Source organism: Oncorhynchus clarkii, chromosome 10 (genome assembly GCF_045791955.1).
Source record: "Oncorhynchus clarkii lewisi isolate Uvic-CL-2024 chromosome 10, UVic_Ocla_1.0, whole genome shotgun sequence".
Taxonomy (NCBI): Eukaryota; Metazoa; Chordata; class Actinopteri; order Salmoniformes; family Salmonidae; genus Oncorhynchus; species Oncorhynchus clarkii.
The window spans coordinates 44067178-44090662 of NC_092156.1; the positions used below are offsets into that span (position 1 = coordinate 44067178).

At 43.1% G+C, this 23485-nt stretch overlaps 1 protein-coding gene across 1 annotated transcript in view; it reads right to left on the reverse strand.

Moving 5' to 3' along the window:
* Positions 1-18242: 18242 nt before the first annotated feature.
* The window catches only part of LOC139418552 (latent-transforming growth factor beta-binding protein 3-like), a 36429-nt gene continuing 31186 nt past the window's right edge, over positions 18243-23485 (reverse strand). Inside the window, exons 25-29 of the mRNA XM_071168111.1 lie at positions 22922-23050; positions 21792-21953; positions 21151-21246; positions 20891-21022; positions 18243-19304 (exon numbers count right to left, since the gene is read on the reverse strand). Coding sequence (XP_071024212.1) covers positions 19129-19304; positions 20891-21022; positions 21151-21246; positions 21792-21953; positions 22922-23050 — 695 coding nt within the window. The 3' untranslated portion in view covers positions 18243-19128. The remainder of the gene's footprint in view (positions 19305-20890; positions 21023-21150; positions 21247-21791; positions 21954-22921; positions 23051-23485) is intronic.

Below are 23485 nucleotides of genomic sequence, written 5' to 3' on the forward strand. Positions count from 1 at the left end.
ACATACAGTCAATAATATGGTAGAAAAATAAGTCTATATACAATGTGAGCAAGTGAGGTGAGATAAGGGAGGTAAAGGCAAAAAAAGGCCATGGTGGCAAAGTAAATACAATATAGCAAGTAAAACACTGGAATGGTAGATTTGCAGTGGAAGAATGTGCAAGGTAGAGATAGAAATAATGGGGTGCAAAGGAGCAAAATAAATAAATACAGTAGGGGGAGAGGTAGTTGTTTGAGCTAAATTTTAGATGGGCTATGTACAGGTGCAGTAATCTGTGAACTGCTCTGACAGCTGGTGCTTAAAGCTAGTGAGGGAGATAAGTGTTTCCATTTTTGTAGTTTGTTGCAGTCATTGGCAGCAGGGAACTGGAAGGAGAGGCGGCCAAAGGAAGAATTGGTTTTGGGGGTGACCAGAGAGATATACCTGCTGGAGCGCGTGCTACAGGTGGGTGCTGCTATGGTGACCAGCGAGCTGAGATAAGGGGGGACTTTACCTAGCAGGGTCTTGTAGATGACATGGAGCCAGTGGGTTTGGCGACGAGAATGAAGCGAGGGCCAGCCAACGAGATCGTACAGGTCGCAGTGGTGGATAGTATATGGGGCTTTGGTGACAAAACGGATGGCACTGTGATAGACTGCATCCAATTTATTGAGTAGGGTATTGGAGGCTATTTTGTAAATGACATCGCCGAAGTCGAGGATCAGTAGGATGGTCAGTTTTACAAGGGTATGTTTGGCAGCATGAGTGAAGGATGCTTTGTTGCGAAATAGGAAGCCAATTCTAGATTCAACTTTGGATTGGAGATGTTTGATGTGAGTCTGGAAGGAGAGTTTACAGTCTAACCAGACACCTAGGTATTTGTAGTTGTCCACATATTCTAAATCAGAACCGTCCAGAGTAGTGATGTTGGACGGGTGGGCAGGTGCAGGCAGTGATCGGTTGAAGAGCATGCATTTAGTTTCACTTGTATTTAAGAGCAATTGGAGGCCATGGAAGGAGAGTTGTATGGCATTGAAGCTAGTCTGGAGGGTTGTTAACACAGTGTCCAAAGAAGGGCCAGAAGTATACAGAATGGTGTCGTCTGCGTAGAGGTGGATCAGAGACTCACCAACAGTAAGAGCGACATCATTGATGTATGCAGACAGGAGAGTCGGTCCAAGAATTGAACCCTGTGGCACCCCCATAGAGACTGCCAGAGGCCCAGACAACAGGCCCTCCGATTTGACATACTGAACTCTATCAGAGAAGTAGTTGGTGAACCAGGCGAGGCAATCATTTGAGAAGCCAAGGCTATCGAGTCTGCCGATGAGGTTGTGGTGATTGACAGAGTCGAAAGCCTTGGCCAGGTCAATGAATACGGCTGCACAGTATTGTTTCTTATCGATGGTGGTTAAGATATCGTTTAGGACCTTGAGCGTGGCTGAGGTGCACCCATAACCAGCTCTGAAACCAGACTGCATAGCGGAGAAGGTATGGTGGGATTCAAAATGGTCGGTAATCTGTTTGTTGACTTGGCTTTCGAAGACCTTAGAAAGGCAGGGTAGGATAGATATAGGTCTGTAGCAGTTTGGGTCAAGAGTGTCACCCCCTTTGAAGAGGGGGATGACTGCAGCTGCTTTCCAAACTTTGGGAATCTCAGATGACACGAAAGAGAGGTTGAACAGGCTAGTAATAGGGGTTGCAACAATTTCGGCAGATCATTTTAGAAAGAAAGGGTCCAGATTGTCTAGCCCGGCTGATTTGTAGGGGTCCAGATTTTGCAGCTCTTTCAGTGGTATAGATATACCACAAACCCCAGAGGTGCCTTATTGCTATTATAAACTGGTTACCAACATAATTAGAGCAGTAAAAATACATGTTATACGGTCTGATATACCACAGCTGTCAGCCAATCAGCATTCAGGGCTCGAACCATCCAGTTTATAATGCTATATAATGGGTCCCATGTGGCTTAGTTGGTTGAGCATGGTGCTTGCAATTCCAGGGTTATGGGTTTAATTCCCACTGGGGACCAGTACTCAATTGTAAATCGCTCTGGATTAGAGCGTCTGCTAAATGACATAAATGTAGTAATCTGTGTCATTATATAGATAGTAAGAACACATTTTGACATTGTGTTAGCCTAGCACAAGATTGTGGATGGAGGTCTTGAATGTCCCCTAATCAAAGCATGCATGTTTGTTCAGGTTACAGTGAATTATATCAGTGGTTCCCAAACCGGGGTCCTACTGCAGGGTGTCCGTGGCTAGCAACAACAGATTAAACACATTTGGCCAAGGGATCTGTGGAACAAGTTAAGAGGATGCAATACAATACAATGTAATGTAATATTACTCATCTCCAATATTGTCACGTCCTGACCTTAGTTCCCTTTTTATGTCTCTATTTTGGTTTGGTCAGGGCGTGACTAGGGGTGGGCATTCTATGTTTTGTTCTATGTTTTGTACTTCTATGTGTTTGGCCTGGTATGGTTCCCAATCAGAGGCAGCTGTCAATCGTTGTCTCTGATTGAGAACCATACTTAGGTAGCCTGTTCCCACCTGTGTTTGTAGTTAGTTGTTTTCTGTCTCTGTACCAGACATAACTGTTTCGTGGTGGTCTAGTGTTGTTATTTTGGCTTAGTGTTCTGAGTTAAAATAAATATAAACATGGACACTTACCACGCTGCGTTTTGGTCTGATCTTGACTACTCTTCATCAGACGAAGAGGATCGTTACAAATATAGGCTACCCTAGATGCACAACAGGGCCTGGGAGGGTCACAAGGATCCACAGAACTCCATCAAGGATCCAGTTCTCAACTCAACTTGTATTTCTGTCATTTAAGATTTAAACCTGAAAATGTGTCTCTCTGCTCCATGGGAATATGTAAATTGCAGTAAATTACCTTGACAACTGCAAAAATTGAGGGGGGCCTTTAAAATGTTATTTCCCAGGGCCCAAGATTTGGTTAGTCCAGCCATGCGGTGCAGCAGTCATAGTAAAACTCCTTGTGTGCTATTTTTGTTGGACTCTAAAGTTGGAGTTGTGTTCTGATTTTAAGGAGGTCCCTGATGCATTTGCTATAACAAAAGGAATCCCCACCCAAAAATGTTCCAATCATGTCAGCATGACTTGATCAACTCCATGTGACTTGTGTCAGTCACATGTTTTAATCATACCAATTGAGGTTTACATTTAAAAGCAGTCCAGCACTGCTGGTATCGATAGAGCTAAGTGACTCACTGGTATCTGTCACCCCCACCTCCCCATGCCTCTGAAACTTTCAAAGTCGCAGTCTCCAGGAAACCGTCACCAGTATAGCGGGTTACTTTCTGGTCGATACGACCTACTAAAAGATATTTATATTCCTCCCACTGCTTTTTGGAGTCATCTCCCTGGGACAACCAGCCTATTTCTGGTGTCTTTCTTGCTCATTCTCCCTCTCGCCCTCCCCTCTCCACATCTCCCTGCCTCCCCAAACTAGTTGCTGAAGGTCACCCTGCTATTCTAGTTTGAACTTTGAGAATAATTAGACAGAATGAAACCAGGACAGTGAGGAGGAGAGCTGGTGCCACGGCAACGTAACTCAGTGAGATCAGGGGACGGGTGCCTCAGGTCTGTTACGTATCGACGTCCCTAAGGAAGGAAGTCGTACTGTAGCTCAGTGGGCGACGGCACTTATACACACCACACATCTGCTTCATGATTGGCAAAAACTCAGTCAGTTGCTGTCACTTCCTCACCATCCTACCCTAGTTGCTAGTGAGGTAGAAGAGGGAGGTTTTGTGTGGGGACAGAGAAGTGGGTAAATGGAGGCGGTTGCTAAATACACAAGACTAACAGCATAGAGACATACATGGACAGTATATGGGAAGAGTTTCCCTTATGACCCCTCCGTTGCATAGACTGCAGCTAGGTCACCTCCAATGAGGCATGAGCAGTGTGGGCAGGATTCAGCTGCTTGTTTTACCATCTTTAATGATCTCCTGTGGATATGTCGGCATAATCATGTGATCAGTCAGGTGTGTGCGTATAGCTGACAAGTGAACAGGACAGAACAGACCTTTACTGTCAGTTTACCTTTTGAGGCCAGCGTCACTCTCATCCCGATTTATGACAGAACTAGCTACATTAGTCGGACTCATGTACGATGAAACAATTACACCTGAGCAAGAACTAAAATCACTAAGCAAGCTTTCCAACAAACAATGCATGCTCTCATTCAAGTCCATTGCTGGTAGCCATCACATGGTTAACCTGACTGCTCTCCTTTTTGGCTCAGCAGTGAAAAGCAGAGCCTGAGAGAGATCCAGTTTCAGCGTGAGGATGTAGCAGAGATCTCGCCTGGATATGACCTGATTTGAGACCATTGTTACACTTGTGGGTGGAGGGAGGGAATGATAAAATGAGGTCACAGGAGAATCAGCCCATCGTAGAATAGAACCTGATAAACTAAAACCATCCATTCGTCTCCACGCTCCCTCCGCAAGCTCTTGTTTCCAGGACAACTCCCACAATGAACATCTGATGCGTTGTTATGGCAAGATGTGTTTTTGAGTTATAATAGAGCACAACAGGTTGTCGTTGCAGCACAGCCTTCCCATTTCATCTTCCTCTCTGAAGTTCACCGTCCCAACAGTTCATCACTATTCACTGCACCTCTGTGTAGTTTCCTTAGAACCTTAGTATGTTCCTCTGTAATACAATGCTTAAATGTATAACATCGTCTTCACCACGAAAGCCAGGAACCGGGACTTCTGTCACATAGCATTATTGGGTTTATGAATGGTCGGCTTGTTTTGTTTATGTAAGTGACTTGCTGAGGGTTTTTGGGCACTGGCCTTAGGACGTGCACTGAGCATGTCATGTTAGATAGTGGGTTAGGATACTACACAGTGTACTGTATATAGAAGATGTGTGTGAACAGCAGTAGGTGTGCTAGTAAGTGTAGGTGTTCTCTTGTATAACAGACAGTGTATTTGTGTAGGAGTGGTGGGTGTAGGTGAGTGTTAATGTACTGTAAGTGTGCCCCCGTGTAAAGAGTTTATGTGTTAATTCTGTGAGAATCACAGTACTGCCTCACATATATAACCCCCTCCATTCCTCTCTACCTCGACCCTGGGCCCTGTGGACTGGGATCTGCTACCTCCTCCTCGTTAGCAGACCTCACTAATTATACACTAATGACGTGTCGGGCCTGTGGGGCCTTAATCACTTCAATATTTAAAGAAAGAAGTCTATATGGCTTATTTCTTTATCTGGTCTGTGAGATTAACATTGGGAAGTGAGACAGGAAGTGAGACAGTATGGCGGAAAACCCATCACCTCTGGCCTGGTTACCACTCGGATAGGAACAGTCTTCCTCGCTCATTATGAGCCAATATCATTTTCACCCCTACAGTTTGACTGAGAGAACCAGTCAAACATGAATCCTGTTGCTATGCAACTACAGTATCACTCTCTATTTTTGATCAGATTACCAGTACAACATGGAGCTCATAGCAAATCAAATAAGAAGCTAATCCGTTCAAGTCAACATGCATGTGATGTAAGAGCTAGGAAATATAAAGCACTGCTGCGCGTCGTTTTGGGTGGCACATAGAAAAAGGTTATGCTTTTGAGTAACCAATTACTACCACAATATTATTGTAAGTATTTAGCAAGTAAAGTGGTGATGTTAGCGGATTCTAAACCCGATCCCCCAAAATAGTCTTGCCTTTCATTGACTTCCATTGACTCCGCCCAGCCAAGCACTGACCTATGATCCCCTCCATCCTCACCCTCTTCACCTTCACCTACACTGGAGTGATCTATTACAGGAGGCCACTGTAATAGCTGCTTGACACTTCTACCTTATCTGACCTCCAGGGCTAGGCGATTAGAGATAATCTCAAATTCGCAGACCTTTAGACTGAGCTGGAGGGAGATTTGAGAGTGGCTAGGCGATCCTGGAACTAGAATAGTACTGAATCAATGGTGGCTGTGGCTGTCTAGTAACAGGTACAAATAACTCTGTAACGATAACAGTCTTTTTTTTGTTTTTTTTGCCCTGAATGACCCAACTTTTTTATGCCTCCCACCCCCACCCCCTCACCACTACCACCTTCACATCTCTCATAAAAAGAGGTTACAGTTGCTAACAGCATACCATACCTATAAATAACATCTCCCAGTTAATTATACATGTACAGATATGTATACCTGATTAAGTATTCCCTGTTAAAATACTGCATGAAGCGCTCTGCATTTTCAAGCAAGGGTTCCCCCTAGTGGATAAACAATAGAACATCTCAAAGCCGCAGCAGCTACAAACGGGACATGAAAACATACCTACAATTGGGAGATCTTATGTGATTCAGTTGAAAACACGAGTCGTAAACAAACTGAATCTATGTTGCCCTGATCAAGTGTTTCCAGAACATCTAGAACAGAGGGAAAAATACACCAGCTGTGGTGAAATAAAACAATCGACAGCAAACATTTCTCATCCCATCCCGCAACATAACTCACCACAAACAAACAAAACCTGAAATGTTGCTGTCAAAGATGTGTGGGTAGTAAATGCGTACAAAAAAAATGTGGGTGTTTCTCTGACAGGGTAGAAAGTGTGATGGAGAGTATATGACTGGCTGGGATGCAAAGCAGGTAAGGCATAGGAGGGTAAGAATTAGTTACTGTACCATGTGTGCCACTCACTGTGAGACCATCCTATGGTCCAGGACTATCCGTGTCCTTCCACTCATCCTATCTCAGGTAAATATGGCACCCCTATCGCAGAGAAATAGTCTGTTTACAGTGTTGTTGTTTTTTTTGTATTGCTTAGGTTCAATTACAACATAACGTCTGATGTAAGATGTTGCAAAGTGCATTTGTCACTGATGCTATTAACCAATTTGGTCAATAAAAAATATAAAATGTTTAAAACATACGTAGAAATTGATTGGCGTGCGTAAAGTATGGTGCATAGAGTCCAGGGTACGTAAAGTAAAGCCAAACAACAGAATATGTCATGGACAGAAGTGATATCGGAGACATTTGGTTAGTGGAGAAAGAGGAATAAAACACGCAGACTAATAATTGAAGGAGCGTTTTGAGTCAACATTACTGATAGAAGTCGTGCCGCCTTATTGATGCCGGTTTTGCATGATTTCCTCATTTGCAAGATGCACCACTCCTTGCGGACAGCTACATGACCACTGTATCTCTCAGGCAAATGAAGTCACCCGAGGGCTAAAGATGTGTCAGTTGTCCTCTGTATAGTTAATAACGAATCTCTTTCAGACTCTGTTGAACTTACTGCTCGACATCTTGTGTTTTGAATTTTCACTACTTAGCTGAGAATTGTTCACACCATGTTGTTCTGCCTGGTTTGCCAAAGTTAACAGTCAGCTGCTGCTGAAAGTATAAACATAATTCTCTTTTTTGGCATGTGAGGATGTTCTCCTGGATGCATTTGTGCTCAGATTTGATATGTTTATGAAAGCTTTGGTACTCTGTACAGAGTACAACTAAGACAGCATGGCAGGTCGATTTCACGTAGGGAAAGGGAAAGTGGGATACCTTGTCAATTGTACAACTGAATGCATTCAACTGAAATCTGCTGCAATTTGCTTGCATGCCAGTATGTATTAAGAGTGAACGTACTTTCCCATGTACTGTATGAACACACACTTGTGTACCCTCCAGGATCATACATGAGGGAATGTCCTGGTCACACTATGGCAGAGAAAACCCTCTCTCTTCTCATTATCATTACAGGCAAGTATAGCTCTTTCCATAAAAACGAACACAGTATGGATTTACTTTTCAGATACAATAGATGTTTTAGATGTTTGTCAGTATGCAAGACAATTTGTTTTTCCAATAATATAATGCCCACTAAATTCATTTGCTTTACAAATAGACATGATCAACATGAATTGCTTAGGTAACACTTTCTTTGGATAGCCCATCTGTAGATGCTCGACAGACTATCAGTAACATTTCAACTAATTTTCTACTAACCTCAGCCCTAACCTTAACATTAACCTGTATCCTAACCCTAAACTTAACCCTTACCCTAACCTTAACCCTTATTGCAAACCGAACCCCAACCTTAACCTTAGCAAGCAGTTGCTTATCAACAGATAGCTTGTTGATAGTATGTCCATCTGTTGAGCATTTACAGATGGACTATCCGGACTGTCCAAATAAAGTGTGACCTCACTGATGAGTAATACAATCAGCACACCTCTGTCTTCTTGCAGGAATTGTTCACAACACTATGTCACCATTGCCAGGCAATGCTTTCAGGTATACAAATCCTATGCTTTACAGTATCTTTGGTTTCAATGTTTTATTGCCTTGTTTACTCCATGTCAATAACTACTACATTTACACTTATAAAAGATGATAATTACACCATTACATTTACACTTATAAAAGATGATAATTACACCATTACATTTACACTCAATGGTTTGTCTTCAGGGTGAATGGAAGGGCACATGTTGACATCAGTGGCACTACCCAACCCACTACTGGTCCAGGATATCCTGAATCTACAGTTTCCTCTGAAATATTAGCTACCACCACATCCATGGACCTGTCTGTATACACCACTGAAACAGCCTTTACAAAGTCACAACAGGGAGAGTCAAACCCCCCTTCAACAACATTAGGAGCTCCCTCACCTGGGGATGAAATCATGACGGAAAGTTCACATGTCCTGGCAAGCACTTTTACACAAGCACCTTCCACAAAAGAACCCCCTGGAAGCACGTCTCAGATCGACCCTGCGACAAAAATGCCCGCACAATTTGAAATAGCAAATGTAAAAACCATAGAAACTACAAACAAATTGGAAGAAACTTCACATGAGACAAAAACAACAGAGAGAACAACCGTGAATGCGTTCAAAACATCAGCAACAGGCACCTTGAAAACACTGACCACAGTTAATAAAGAAAGAGTAACTGCAACTGCAGAATCATTGGAAAATTCAGAGGTTAAAACGCCTGAAATGTCGACAAGTGCATTTGAACCGGTCCGTGTTGACGCTCCTGTAAGATCCTCAACTTCAAAAGACACGATAACTACACCCACAACCTCTTCTTTGATAACAACACCTACAATCAAATCTGCAATCAAATCAGAAATTGCACCAGCATCTGTATATGCTTCAAACTCATCTGTCATGTTAAGAACAACTACATTACAAACCATGGCAACAACTAGGACATTAGGGGGGAATACGTTTGAGCTGTTAGCCACCTCCCCTGGAAAACCATCTGAAAGAACATTGGAGACGTCAACTATAATGCCAATGTCCACAACTGCTTCTTCGGCGCCAGGCAGCGTTTTTGAGACATTGTCTGCAATTACATCACCAAGGACAACTTTTGCCACAGTTGCATTCCTACCTATTGTATCAGTTCCTACACCTGATAGCCCATTGGAAACTAAAGCTACAGCTACGACAGAACGTACAGATGACAGCAATCCTAAAACCACAGCTGCGACTCCGTATGAAACAACTGATACAAACACACCTGAAACATCATCCACAACCCCGTCAACTAAACTTAAAACATCATCCACTTATACAACATTCCCATCAACTGCACCGGAGACATCTGTGAAAGTCACTAAAGAACCCTTTACAACAGATGCAACCATGGCCACGAGCTCATCAGAAAAACTGTCAACAGTCTACTTTCAAGCATATCAAACCACAACTACAACTGATACATCAACTATAACTTCTACAAGTGACTCTTCAACTATTCCTGTATCTGCAACATTGTTGACAGTTACAGCAGAAAGGATAACTACATTCCCCCCATCAACCGAACCTAAAACAGCATCCACAGCCACATACACAACAATCCCACACACCGAAACTGAAACATTAACCACAACTACAACATCCATATCAACCCAACCTGAAACATCATCAATAGCCACATACACACCAACCCCATCAACTGAACCCGAAACATCATACACAACTACAACATTCCCATCGACCGAAACGGAATCATCATCCACAACTACATCATCCCTATCAACCGTACCTCAAACATCATCCACAACTACAACATTCCCATCAATTGAAACATCATCCATAACTACAACATTCCCATCGACCGAAACAGAAACATCCTCCAAAACTACAACATTCCCATCAACTAAAATGGAAACATCCTCCATAGCCAGAAACACATCATCTCCACCAACTGAACCAGAAACCTCATCCACAACTACAACATTCCCATCAACCAAACCAGAAACATCATATACAGCCACATACATTACTGACCCATCAACTGAAACTGAAACATCTTCCACATCCACAACATCCCTATCAACTGAAACTGAAACATCATACATATCCACAACAACCTTATCAACTGAAGCTGATACATCATCCACAACTACAACATCCATATCAGCCAAACCTGAAACATCATCCACAGCCACATACACAACATTCCCATCAACCAAACCTGAAACATCATCCACAACTACAACATTCCCATCCCCCGAAACTACAACATTCCCATCAACTGAAACTGAAACATCATCCACAACTACAACATCCATATCAACCAAACCTGAAACATCATCCACAGCTACATACACAACATCCCCATCAATCGAACCTGAAACATCATCCACAACTACAACATTCCCATTAACCGAAACTAAAACATCCTCCAAAACTACAACATTCCCATCAGCCATAACTGCAACATCCACATCAACCAAACCTGAAACATCATCCACAGCCACATACACAACATCCCCATCAACCAAACCTGAAACATCATCCACAACTACAACATTCCCATCGCCCGAAACAGAAACATCCTCCAAAACTACAACATTCCCATCAACTGAAACATCATCCACAACTACAGCATCCATACCAACCAAACCTGAAACATCATCCACAGCCACATACACAACATCCTCATCAACTGAACCTGAAACATCATCCACAACTACAACATCCATATCAACCAAACATGAAACATCATCCACAGCCACATACACATCCCCATCAACCGAAAATGAAACCTCATCCACAACTACAACATCCAAATCAACCCAAACTGAAACATCATCCACAGATACAATATCCACATCAACTAAACCTGAAACAACATCCACAACTACAACATTCCCAACGACCATAACTGCAACATCATCCACGACTACATCCCCATTAACCGAACCTGAAACATCATCCACAGTCAGGAACACATCATCTCCACCAACCGAACCAGAAACATCATACACAACCACACACATTACTTACCCATCAATTGAAACATCATCCACATCCACAACATCCCCATCATCGGAAATTGACACATCATCCACATCCACAACATACCCATCAACTGAAACTGAAACATCATCCACAACAACCTCATCAACCAAACCTGAAACATCTACATCATTCCCATCAGCTGTAACATCATCCACAATTACAACATCCAGATCAACCAAACCTGAAACATCATCCACAACATTTCCATCGACCAGAACCGAAACATCATTCACAACTACAACATCCCTATTAACTGAAACTGAAACATCATCCACAGATACAACATCCATATCAATCGAACCTGAAACATCCTCCACAGCCACATACACAACATTCCCATCAACCGAAACTGAAACATCATCCAAAACTACAACATTCCCATCAACCATAACTGCAACATCATCCACAACTACAACATCCCCATTAACCATAACTGCAACATCATCCACAACTACAACATCCCCATCAATCGAAACTGAAACATCATCCATAACTACAACATCTGCAATATCAAAACGTGAAACATCAGTGAACGTCATATTTGAAACATTTACAATAGATGGAACCACAACCACTATCTCAGTAGAAAAACGGTCAACAGCCTCCCTTCAAACATTTAAAACCACAACTGAGACATCAATAGCTACACTTGAAACTCCAGTTTCTACACCAAGTGACTCTTCAGCTACCACTGTACCTGCAACACTATCTACAGTTACATCAGGAAGGACAACTACGGCCCCACCAACTGAATCACCATTAGACACATCCAGAGCTACATTTGAGACATCAATATCAACCCTTCCAGTAACTACAGAGATAACCCCCACCCGAATATCAACTACAACAGAAAGTCGAACAGCAACAACCTCACCTGGAAATGTATTGACAACTACAATCACATCCTCAATATCTGCTTCAACTACTGAGGGAAAAACAGAAAACCCATCTTCCATCACTCCGGAACCTCCAGCTACAAACACACGTGTTACATCAGCATTTACAGCCTCTTCAGAGAGGATGAGTATATCAACACCGAGTACCCTCCCAGAAATCACAACTCAGAATTTGACATCTACTTTAACATCTACCTTTTCTGCAGCAACTACTTCAAATCACAGCATAACTCGGATGACAACAACAACAAAAACTACAAAAGCCACTGCAGGTTCAGTCGTAACTAAAACTGGCAGTGTGACGGACAAAGTTGACTCAATCAAACCTAAATCTTCAACGACCACACCTGTGCCAATCCCACCTCCACCCTCATCAACTAATGATATCTTTATGACCATTACTTTGGTTATCCTATTATTGATTTTGGTTGCTATAACTTTAGTTATTTTTATCTTTGATCAAAATCCTTGCAGAGAGACCTATAATTTATAATATCTTTGACACAAAATGTATTTTTGACTGAAAGGACCTCACGTAGTAGACAATTGCAACCTCAAGAGAGGGAGAAGAAATCTGTCCCGTGTTGATGTCACCTGAAAGGATTCAGTGCCTTTGAACGGGGTATGGTAGTAGGTGCCAGGCACATCGGTTTGAGTGTGTCGAGAACTGCAACGCTGCTTGGTTTTTTCACACTCAACAGTTTCCCGTGTGAATCGAGAATGGTCCACCACCCAAAGGACATCCAACCAACTTGAAAACTGTGAGAAAGAATTGGAGTCCACATGGGCCAGCATCCCTGTGGAATTCTTTTCGACACCTTGCCCTGATGAATTGAAGCTACTCCGAGGGCAAAAGGGAGTGCAACTTAATATTAGGAAGGCGTTCCTAATGTTTTGTACACTGTGTATACACTCTTAGAAAGAAGGGTTCCAAAAGGATTCTTCGGTTGTCCCCATAGGAAAACCCTTTTTGGTTCCAGATATAACCCTTTTGGGTTCAATGTAGAACTTTCTGCACCAAAAAGGGTTCTTCAAAGAGTTCTCCTATGGGGACAGGCGAAGAACCCTTATAGGTTCTAGATAGCTTCCAACTTATCGTAACTTTGTTGTTAAAGTATTATAAAAACATGAGATGCCAAACCCGCTCACAGGATTGGTTAACTCTTGAGGTTCCTCGGGTCTCCACTGAATTAGGTAAATCTACTTTTAGTTTTAATGCACCTCATTGTTGTAACTAATTGCAAAATTCACTGCAATTGGATGCTCTGATGTTTTTTAATGTTTTAATTTCACCTTTATTTAACCAGGTAGGCCAGTTGAGAACAAGTTCTCATTTACAACTGCGACCTGGCCAAGATAAAGCATAGCAGTGTGACAAAAACAACAACACAGAGCTACACATGGGATAAACAAACGTACAGTCAATAACACAATATAAAATCTGTATACAGTGTGTGCAAATGAAGTAAGGAGGTAAGGCAATAAATAGGCCATAGTGGCGAAGTAATTACAATTTAGCAATTGACACTGGAGTGATAGATGTGCAGATGATGTCGCTTGGGGAATTAAACATATTGATTGGGGAACTATTTGCTGAGGAATGTGGCTGTTTTTCTTGATTGTTTGTTGTGCTGTGTTTTTGTTTGTTTTTGTACTTTGAATTGTATATGCAGCGCTCCCTTGCGAAAGAAACACTGGTCTCATTGGGGAATCCCTGTTTAAATAAAGGTAAAATAAAATAGCAATTTATTTTCTAAGAGTAGATTTTGGGCATGGTGCCACTACGAATAACCAAGAGAACCTTGCTTTTATTATTGTATCATGTAATGATTGTAAATAGACTGACACATTGTTTAATTTGGTCAAACTTTATTTGGATAGTCCGGATAGTACATCTGTAAATTCTTTACAGATGGTCTGTTGGTAAGCAACTGCTTGCTAAGGTTATGGTTAGGTTTAGAGTGTAAGGGTTAAGGTTAGGGTTAGTGTTAAGTGGGTTATGATAAAGGCTAAGGTTAGGGCTTGGGTTAGGGTTAGTAGATAGTTAGTTGGAATGTTTCTAATAGTCTCAAATCAAATCTTATTGGTGCGATTCAATCGTACGATCCAATCTTAGTCCTGTATTGACGCTTTGCCTGTTTGATGGTTCGTCGGAGGGCCAAGCGGGATTTCTTATAAGCGTCCGGGTTAGAGTCCCACTCCTTGAAAGAGGCAGCTCTACCCTTCAGCTCAGTGCGGATATTGCCTATGGGGCCCCTTGTTGAGGATCAGCAGGTATTGTTGCCGACCTTCACCACTTGGGGTCGGCCAGTCAGTAAGTATGTAAAGTGTCTGCAGGTGGACTATCCAAGTCTAGTGTTACCTTTAAGTTTATCTGGAGTAAAATACATTTGGATCTGAAGACAAAGTGTGCTGAATTCTACTCTATATCATTCTCTACATCAGATGGAGGGAATGGCGCCGGAGGGGAGGGCTGCCGTTATATGTGCTCCTAACCAACTGTGCTATTTGTTCGTTTTTTCTGCAACTTGGTTTAACTTATTTTGTACTTATTTTGCTGGCACTAAGACGGCACTCAACGTTGCTCCTAGTGGCCGGGGACTTTAATGAGGGAAACTTAAATCCATTTTATCTCATTTCTACCAGCATGTTAAATGTGCAACCAGAGGGAGAAAAAAAACTCTAGACCACATTTGCTCCACACACGTTGTTCAAAAGACTTACAGGCGTGTGCAAAGCTCTCCCTCACCCTACATTTGGCAAATCTGAACATAACTCTATCCTCCTGATTCCTGCTTACAAACAAAAAGTAAAGCAGGAAGTACCAGTGACTTGCTCAATAAGGAAGTTGTCAGAGGACGCAGATGCTAAGCTATAGGACTGTTTTGCAAGTACAGACTGGAATATGTTCTGGGATTTTTCCGATGACATTGTAGAGTACACAACATCAGTCACTGTCTTCATCAATAAGTGCATCGATGACGTCTTCAGTGACCGTACATACATACTCCAACCAGAAGCCATGGATTACAGGCAACATCCGCACTGAGCTAAAGGGTAGAGCTGACGCTTTCGAGGAGTGGGACTCTAACCCGGACGCTTATAAGAAATCCTGCTATGCCCTCCGACAAACCATCAAACAGGCAAAGCATCAATACAGGACTAAGATTGAATCGTACAACACCGGCTCTGACGCTCGTCGGATGTGGCAGGGCTGGCAAACTATTACGGATTACAAAGTGCCCAGTGATACAAGCCTACCAGACGAGCTAAATAACCCCTATGCTCGCTTCGAGGCATCAACATTGAAGCATGCATGAGAGAATAGCCGTAGCCGATGTGAGTAAGACCTTTAAACAGGTCAACATTCACAAGGCCGCAGGGCCAGACGGAATACCAGGACATGTACTCCGAGCATGTGCTGAGCAACTGGCAAGTGTCTTCACTGACATTTTCAACCTGTCCCTGACCGAGTCTGTAATACATGTTACATGTTTCAAGCAGACCACCATAGTCCATGTGCCCAAGAACACCAAGGTAACCTGCCTAAATGACTACCGACCCGTAGCACTCAAATCTGTAGCCATGAAGTGCTTTGCAAGGCTGGTCATGGCTCACATCAACACCATTTTTCCAAGAAACCCTAGACCCACTCCAATTTGCATACCACCCCAACAGATCCACAGATTGCCCTCCACACTGCCCATTCCCACCTTGACAAAAGGAAAACTTACGTGAGAATGCTATTCATTGACTACAGCTCAGCGATCAGCACCATAGTGCCCTCAAAGCTCATCACTAAACTAGGGACCCTGGGACTAAACACCTTCCTCTGCAACTGGATCCTGGACTTCCTGATGGGCCGCCCCCAGGTGGTAAGGGTAGGTAACAACACATCTGCCACGCTGGTCTTCAACACAGGGGCCCCTCAGGGGTGCGTGCACAGTCCCCTCATGTACCCCCGGTTCACCCATGACTGCATGGCCAAGCACAACTCCAGCACCATCATTAAGTTTGCTGACAACGATGTGACAGCCTATAAGGAGGAGGTCAGAGACCTGGCAGTGTGGTGCCAGAATAACAACCTCTACCTTAACGTGATCAAGACAGAGGAGATGATTGTGGACTACAGAAAAATTAGGACCGAGCACAACCCCATTCTCATTGACAGGGCTGTGGCAGGTTGAGAGCTTCAAGTTCCTTTGTGTCCCATCACCAACAAACTATCCTGGTCCAAACACACCAAGACAGTCGTGAAGAGACTGAAAAGATTTGGCATGTGTCCTCAGAGCCTTAAAAAGTTATACAGCTGCACCATCGAGAGCATGGTTGCATCACCACCTGCTATGGCAACTGCTCCACCTCTGACCGCAAGGCACTACAGAGGGTAGTGCGTATGGCCCAGTACATCACCGGGGCCAAGCTTCCTGCAACCCAGGACCTCTATATCAGGCGGTCAGAGGAAGGTCCTAAAAATTGTCAAAGACCCTAGCCACCCCAGTCATAGACTGTTCTCTCTGCTACCGCACAGCAAGTGGTACCGGAGCGCCAAGTCTAGGTCAAAAAGGCTTCTTAACAGCTTCTACCCCCAAGCCATAAGTCTTTTGAACAGTTAATCAAATGGCTATCCGGACTATTTGCATTGTCCCCACCCCACCCCCCATTTTTACGCAGCTGCTACTCTCTGTTATTATCCATGCATAGTAATTTTACCTCTACCTACATGTATATATTACCTCAATTACCTCTACTAACCTGTAGCCCTACACATTGACTCTGTACCGGTTCCCCCTGTATATAGCCTAGCTACTGTTATTTTATTGTTGCTCCTTAATTATTTGTTGTATATATATTTTTTTCTTCTTCTTAAAACTACATTGTTGGTTAACTAAGCATTTCACTGTAAGATCTACAGTACACTTGTTGTATTCAGCGCATGTGACAAATACAATTTGATTTGCTTTGATATTCTAAATGATGAAAGTTTGGTAGAAATTGCTCTAGTATGATGAGATACTACATCATAAGTTAATTGGTAAAATATATTTTTTACCCCTTCGAGAGGTCGAGAGCCACGTGTCCTCCAAAACACGACCCTGCCAAGCCGCACTGCTTCTTGACACATTGCTCGCTTAACCCTGATGCCAGCCGCACCAATGTGTTGGAGGAAACACAGTACAACTGGTGACCAAAGTCAGCATGCATGCGCCCGGCCCATCACAAGGAGCTGCAAGAGCGCGATGAGACAATGACATCCAGACCGGCAAAACCCTACAGTAACCCAGACGACGCCGCCTCATGGATCTCCCGGTCGCGGCTGGCGGTGACACAGCCAGGGATCGAACCCATTTCTGTAGTGACGCCTCAAGCACTGCGATGCAATGCCTTACCGCAGCACCACTCGGGAGGCCCATCGTAAGTACATTAACATCCTGATGTATATGGATGATGTTGATAATGGGCATACAGAATAAATATGTACAAACTATAGACAGGGAGAGCAGGGACCCTGAACATTAGTAACACCTGCTCTTTCCATGACATAGACTGACCAGGTGAATCCGGGTTAAAGCTATGATCCCTTATTGATGTCACTTGTTAAATTCACTTCAAATCAGTGTAGATGAAGGGGAGGAGACGGGTTAAAGAAGGATGTTTAAGCTTTTAGACATGGATTGTGTATTTGTGACATTCAGAGGGTGAATGGACAAGACAACAGATTGAAGTGCCTTTGAACGGGGTACGGTAGTAGGTGCCAGGCGCACCGGTTTGTGTCAAGAACTGCACCGCTGCTGGGTTTTTCACACTCGGTTTCCCATGTGTATCAAGAATGGTCCACCACCCAAACCCCGTGTATTTGTTTGGCAGAGGCTCGTCATCTCACTGAGTACATGTAACGTGATTCATTTATGAAGCAACCTGTTCTATAGTGCATGAGCCTGTGTTGATTTTCTTCTCATGGACAGAACAGGATATGGACGGAAAAAAATGTCTAATCCCAAAGAAAGAACGAATCCGCGCCATAAAGCATACACTCACAAACACACATTTAGTGGTTGACCTCTGCTGTTTAATTTCTTTCTCTCAAAGCCACTTTGGTTCCTTACAATGCATTGGCAAACAAACTCTGTCATTTTGTTAAGAGAAGTCAGTAAGCATGCCATTCCATTTGCTTTGGGGTTGATTTTCCATCGTACTCCGGAGGACTTCCTCTGGATACACGAGTTAGGTCTGAATATGACCTTTTACCTATAGTCTAGCTTCATTTCAACTCAATATCCACATGTCAACAATCTACAAGGCACCTAAATGGTTTCCAATGAAGTACAATTTATTTCCAAAACATCCCGTAAAACAAGTGATTACAGGAGCTTGACAGGCACCGATCCAACAGGCAACAAAGTCATCTCCACTTCACATACTTCACAAAACTGGACAGTGAAGAGTCTAATATCCCAAACTGTACAATAAGGGTCTTCTACTCATACAGGAGTTCAGACACACAGGAAGGGAGTGGGTTTGACAGGAACTTCCTCATCAAACTGCCTGCCGGAGGGCTTAAGATTCATGGATGTATGGGATCAATGCAACAAGGAAACAACTCAACAAATAAACAAGAACACAAGTTTAACAGTCAAAGGACACAAACAGTTAAAAAAATAATAATTACAAAAATATGTTACCTTTTTCAATTTCTTGCCCCCAAAGCATTATCTTAATTAGGTATAAGGAAAATAATTGCTAAGAACCAAACTGGAAGCCTATGCTGCATCTAAGTTCAGTGAAGGAGGAGCCAACAACAACACATTTTCTACATTTCAAACATTTCAAAGCCCTTTGAAGGCAAAAGGCACCACAACATACTGAATATTGTACTTATAAGACAGAGGGGTTGCTTGCGTGTATTTGTGTATGTTTGACAGAGACAAAGTTGTTATAGAGCCCTGGTACGGGTATGTTGGGCCTTCGTGCCTGGTACACATATGTTGGGCCTTCGTGCAGGGACAAAGCCATTTTTGCAGTAGCACTTGAACGAGCCTATGGTGTTGACGCACCGGGCATTCTTGCATGGATTAACTCGGACCCCTGGTTCAGCACACTCATCAATATCTGAAAAGACAGAGAGGGAGAGAGAAAGAGGAAGGTGGTTTGAAACAAAACAGGGAGCTTGCCATCTGCTTGCACATCTATTTACAGATAATCAATGTTCCCTCCAAAACAATTCGGAACAGGGCAAATGTTAGGTCTGCTGCAACTTGAACTTGTGTGCAACGTTTGGCACGTGTTTCCTGTGAACACTGAGGCTGTACCTGCTTTAAGTTACAGTCATAACAGTGGCCAAGTAGGCTACTGGGACTACTTGATCATAATGTAGGCCATTCAGAGAGGCCTACCATAAAAAACAACAGAGAAAATGCATCCCATAACATTTTAACTAGCCATTTTAAATAGCTGTTCTATCTTTCAGCCTATAGTAGCAGCCAATGTGTGGTGTTCAATGTAGGCCTACATTCCTATGAGACTTTTGAAAAAAAATATGCAGGGCTTGACATGAAACTGTTTTCCACTAGGCCTTCAGACAAGGAGGTGACTGAAAATGTGTTGTTTAATGCAAGAAACCACTTTACAAAATCAAGTTTATTATTATTCCCATACCATTAGAGAATCAGACAAATTAGCCTACCCTCTGCCCATTGGCTACTTAGCTTATTCAAGCCAGTCTCAAAATACAACACTGCCCCTTTAAGAGAGAAAAAAGGCTCTTTACCTGACTAATTTTTCAAAGATGGCTAGAAATGCACACGTTTTGAGCTCTTGTACGAAGCAACCACTCCCCCATTGCTGATTATCTATAACAGGGCTAAAAACTTACTAACTAGCAAAGAATATGAACAAATGTGTACACGTAGCTTCATTTGAACTCAATATCCACATGTCCATCCACAAAACTCATCTCACACATGAAGCTCTCGACTTTGATCTCAAAACAAGTGTATCTACTCGTGACCACTCATGCTGTAAACACAGTCCAGTTCAAAGTGAATGGCACAGATCCATATATGGCAATTGTCTATTTGCATATAGGGATACTGCAGTTCTGATTGGTCTGTAGAGTACAGGCTGAGTTGTGCCTGTCAATGCAATAGAATCCTCCGGTGTGTTCTGCCTACAAGAACATCTCTTGCATAGTTCGTTTTGCATACTAAGTCTTGAATAGTTTGTTTTGTTTCGGGATATGTTGCATTGAATGTGGCTAATATTGTCAATTCCCACAGTAGAGGGAATTGTTTATAGTGCTAACTAAATGGGAAAACTGGAAAGTTGAGTGAAGTTCAGTGTCATGCTTCTCTGCTCGGACTGATATTTCTTCTGCGCTGCAGTCCTGGGAGCTGGAGCCCGCGCACAAACGCATCCAGCTTAGAGGGAACATTGCATATTAAATCAACAAACAGATGTTCTTTTCAATGCTAAATAGAATTGCAGGCATGTCTGTCAAAATAATTGTACAAAGGACAACAGCTACAAATTATACAGAGACACTTCTGTTTGGCGGAATTGATGAGCATCCAAATTGGCATCCACCTAAAGATTGAGACGACTGAATTGAAGCTAAAATCCAAGCATTCGCCTTCACTCTAATCCAACACAAAGTTAAAGGGAAGCCGACAGACAGAACAGGTGGATTGTCAACATACCTGTGCAGCGGGTGCGGGAGTGGTCCAGTCTAAAACCTGTGTTACACTCACACATAGTGCCCAGGTAGGAACGCACACAGCGACCATTGGCACAACTACACTCATCTGAGTCCTCTTCTGAGCTGTCCCCTTCTGAGTCAAAACAGAAAGAGAGAGAGCGAATGAAAGATACAGAGAAAATATTATTCAAGTGGTGTAACAGCTCTGAGGTACATTTAGAAAGAAATTCAGAGTGTAATCAAATATATTACAGGCCTTACCAATACCTGGGCTGTAGTTGGCGAAAGCTGCCAGGAAATCTCCCTCACCATCAGACTCTGTCTCCAAGTGCATCTCACACAGCCGGTTAAAGATCCCTGAATGAGAGGAAGAATTACGTTTTCTTAAAGGCCCAGTGCAGTCAAAATTCTGTTTTTCTGTGTTTTATATCATATTGTACAACAGCTGATGAAACTAACACAGTAAACATATGAAAATGATGTATGTTATTTCCTGATAGATACTGGTTGAAAGTACAATCTACACAGGACCTTCTAATCAACAGGTTTGCATGGGCGGGAATTTTGGCTTTCCATGGTAACATCAACATGCGGTAAATTGGTTAATAGACCAATAACAAAGAGAGTTCCAAACATCTCTGTCAATAACAACTAGTTTTCAATTTGCCTATCCCCACTCAGAACATTACCGGACAGCCCTTTGCTAAAAAGCTTTTTTTGTGGAAATTTGTTACAGTAATATACTTAATTGTTACCCAGAAGTGATTTGATATTGATATTAAAACAGATGCATTGGCCCTTTAATTTATTAGTATTAGACTATTTATGCTGATATGGGCAAAGCCGAAAATGGAGTGACCAGCAGACCAAAAACCAGTGAAAGAAATGGTGCTGGTGCCCACCGGAGTTTCTCTGGGGACAGGTCCTACACTCAGGGCCCCAGCCACGGCCATAGTGACAGCAGCACTCAGAGTAGGTGACAACCAAACCGTTCCTGGGTTGGCTGCAGATCAGGTCCTCATCCACCTGCAGGAAACACACGTCCTTATGGGCCGCTGTGCGGTCTGAGGGAGGGAGAGAGAGTGAGAGAGCGAGAGCGAGAGAAAGAGAGAGAAAAAACAAAGAAAGAGCGGAATTTTAAGTACTATTTAATCAAATAAAGAAGCCAATCTTTTCTCCTGCATTATACAAGCAGGCCAGATCCTGAAGCTTCGCATGACTTCTACGATTAAGCAGGTAATTGTTCAGTATGTTAACAGCCAGCAGGTAGATATGAATAAGTGATAAGGCCTAGCTTGAGGTGGTAGGGCTCAGAGCTATACCAGACCTCTGCTCGACACATTCATTTAAGGTCACACGTCACACACGAGGACGGAGCCATAAAGATCAGCTAGATACAATGAAGTGAACGCTGTATTGTCAACTCAAACTTGTGGGAGGTTACAACAAAATGATTGAAAGAAAGTAACACAATCACAACAGTAATGTCACAACAACGTCTCCAACATGTTACAACATCACATGTAATCACAATAGTAAACGGTTTGGTTAAAAAAGGAGAAACATTGCTCTGGAGAAAGGAAGGTGCAGAAAATGCCACAAGCCATCTCATTTGCCTCCCTTTTATGTCTACTCCCTCACTGCTTCTCAGACACACAAGCAAGTGTACAACAATGAAGGATGAAGTAATGAAGTGTTTTCCTGTGACTATGCAAGCTTAGTGGGACAACCACGTAAACGGAGAAATGTACCACAGAGATCACACTGCATCTACAGAACTGAGATCACATTGGCTAGCTCAAGTCTCGTGATCTCCCTCACTAAACTGAGAGTGTGTTCCTATAGAAACAAGCAAGAGGGGGAGTGGTGAGCCTGTGCATAGGGTCATTATTGGGGAGAGGGGGCTCAAAGGGGGAGGAGTTAAAAAAAAGAGTAGCAGGAGTGGCAGGTGTACAGGTAAGCCAAAACTCAGGTGAGCTAAGCACTGATTGGTCAGGCTCAGGTGAGCTGAGCGCCGATTGGTTATACCCACCGTCATAGACACACTGTTTGAGCGCTGCGCTGAAGGTGAGGGGCTGGGTACATATACAGTGAAAGGAGCCGGGCGTGTTCACACACCTCCCATTCTTACAGTACGAGGGGTCCTGGCACTCATTGATATCTGCAAGGGCACCACAGACACCACAGACACGGTTACACAACCTACGGACGGACACCAGCCTGGGGCCAGCTCACAGCTTAAAGTGACGTTGAACAGGCCTGCAGGCAGATCGCTACGTTACACTGCTTCCTGAGAGCATGCAGAGTGTTTGGGTGTCTATAGGTACAACAGTGAACACTGATCTTTCCAGTGAACAAGGGCCAGGAAGTGGCTATAGGACCAGGGTTGTGTTTGAGTTTCTATGATGTATGTGACAGACATGAGGTTATGTAAATGTCAGAGCGGGTGAGGCTGAAGGGGCAGGTCTGGCTGATTAGTAGTGTTAGACTGGAACTATCATTAAAAAACATTCTCATTCAACCTTCAGACACACCACTGAGAACCAACCCACTGTGAACTAGGCTGCCCAGCCTCTCTCACACCACCCCCATCTCC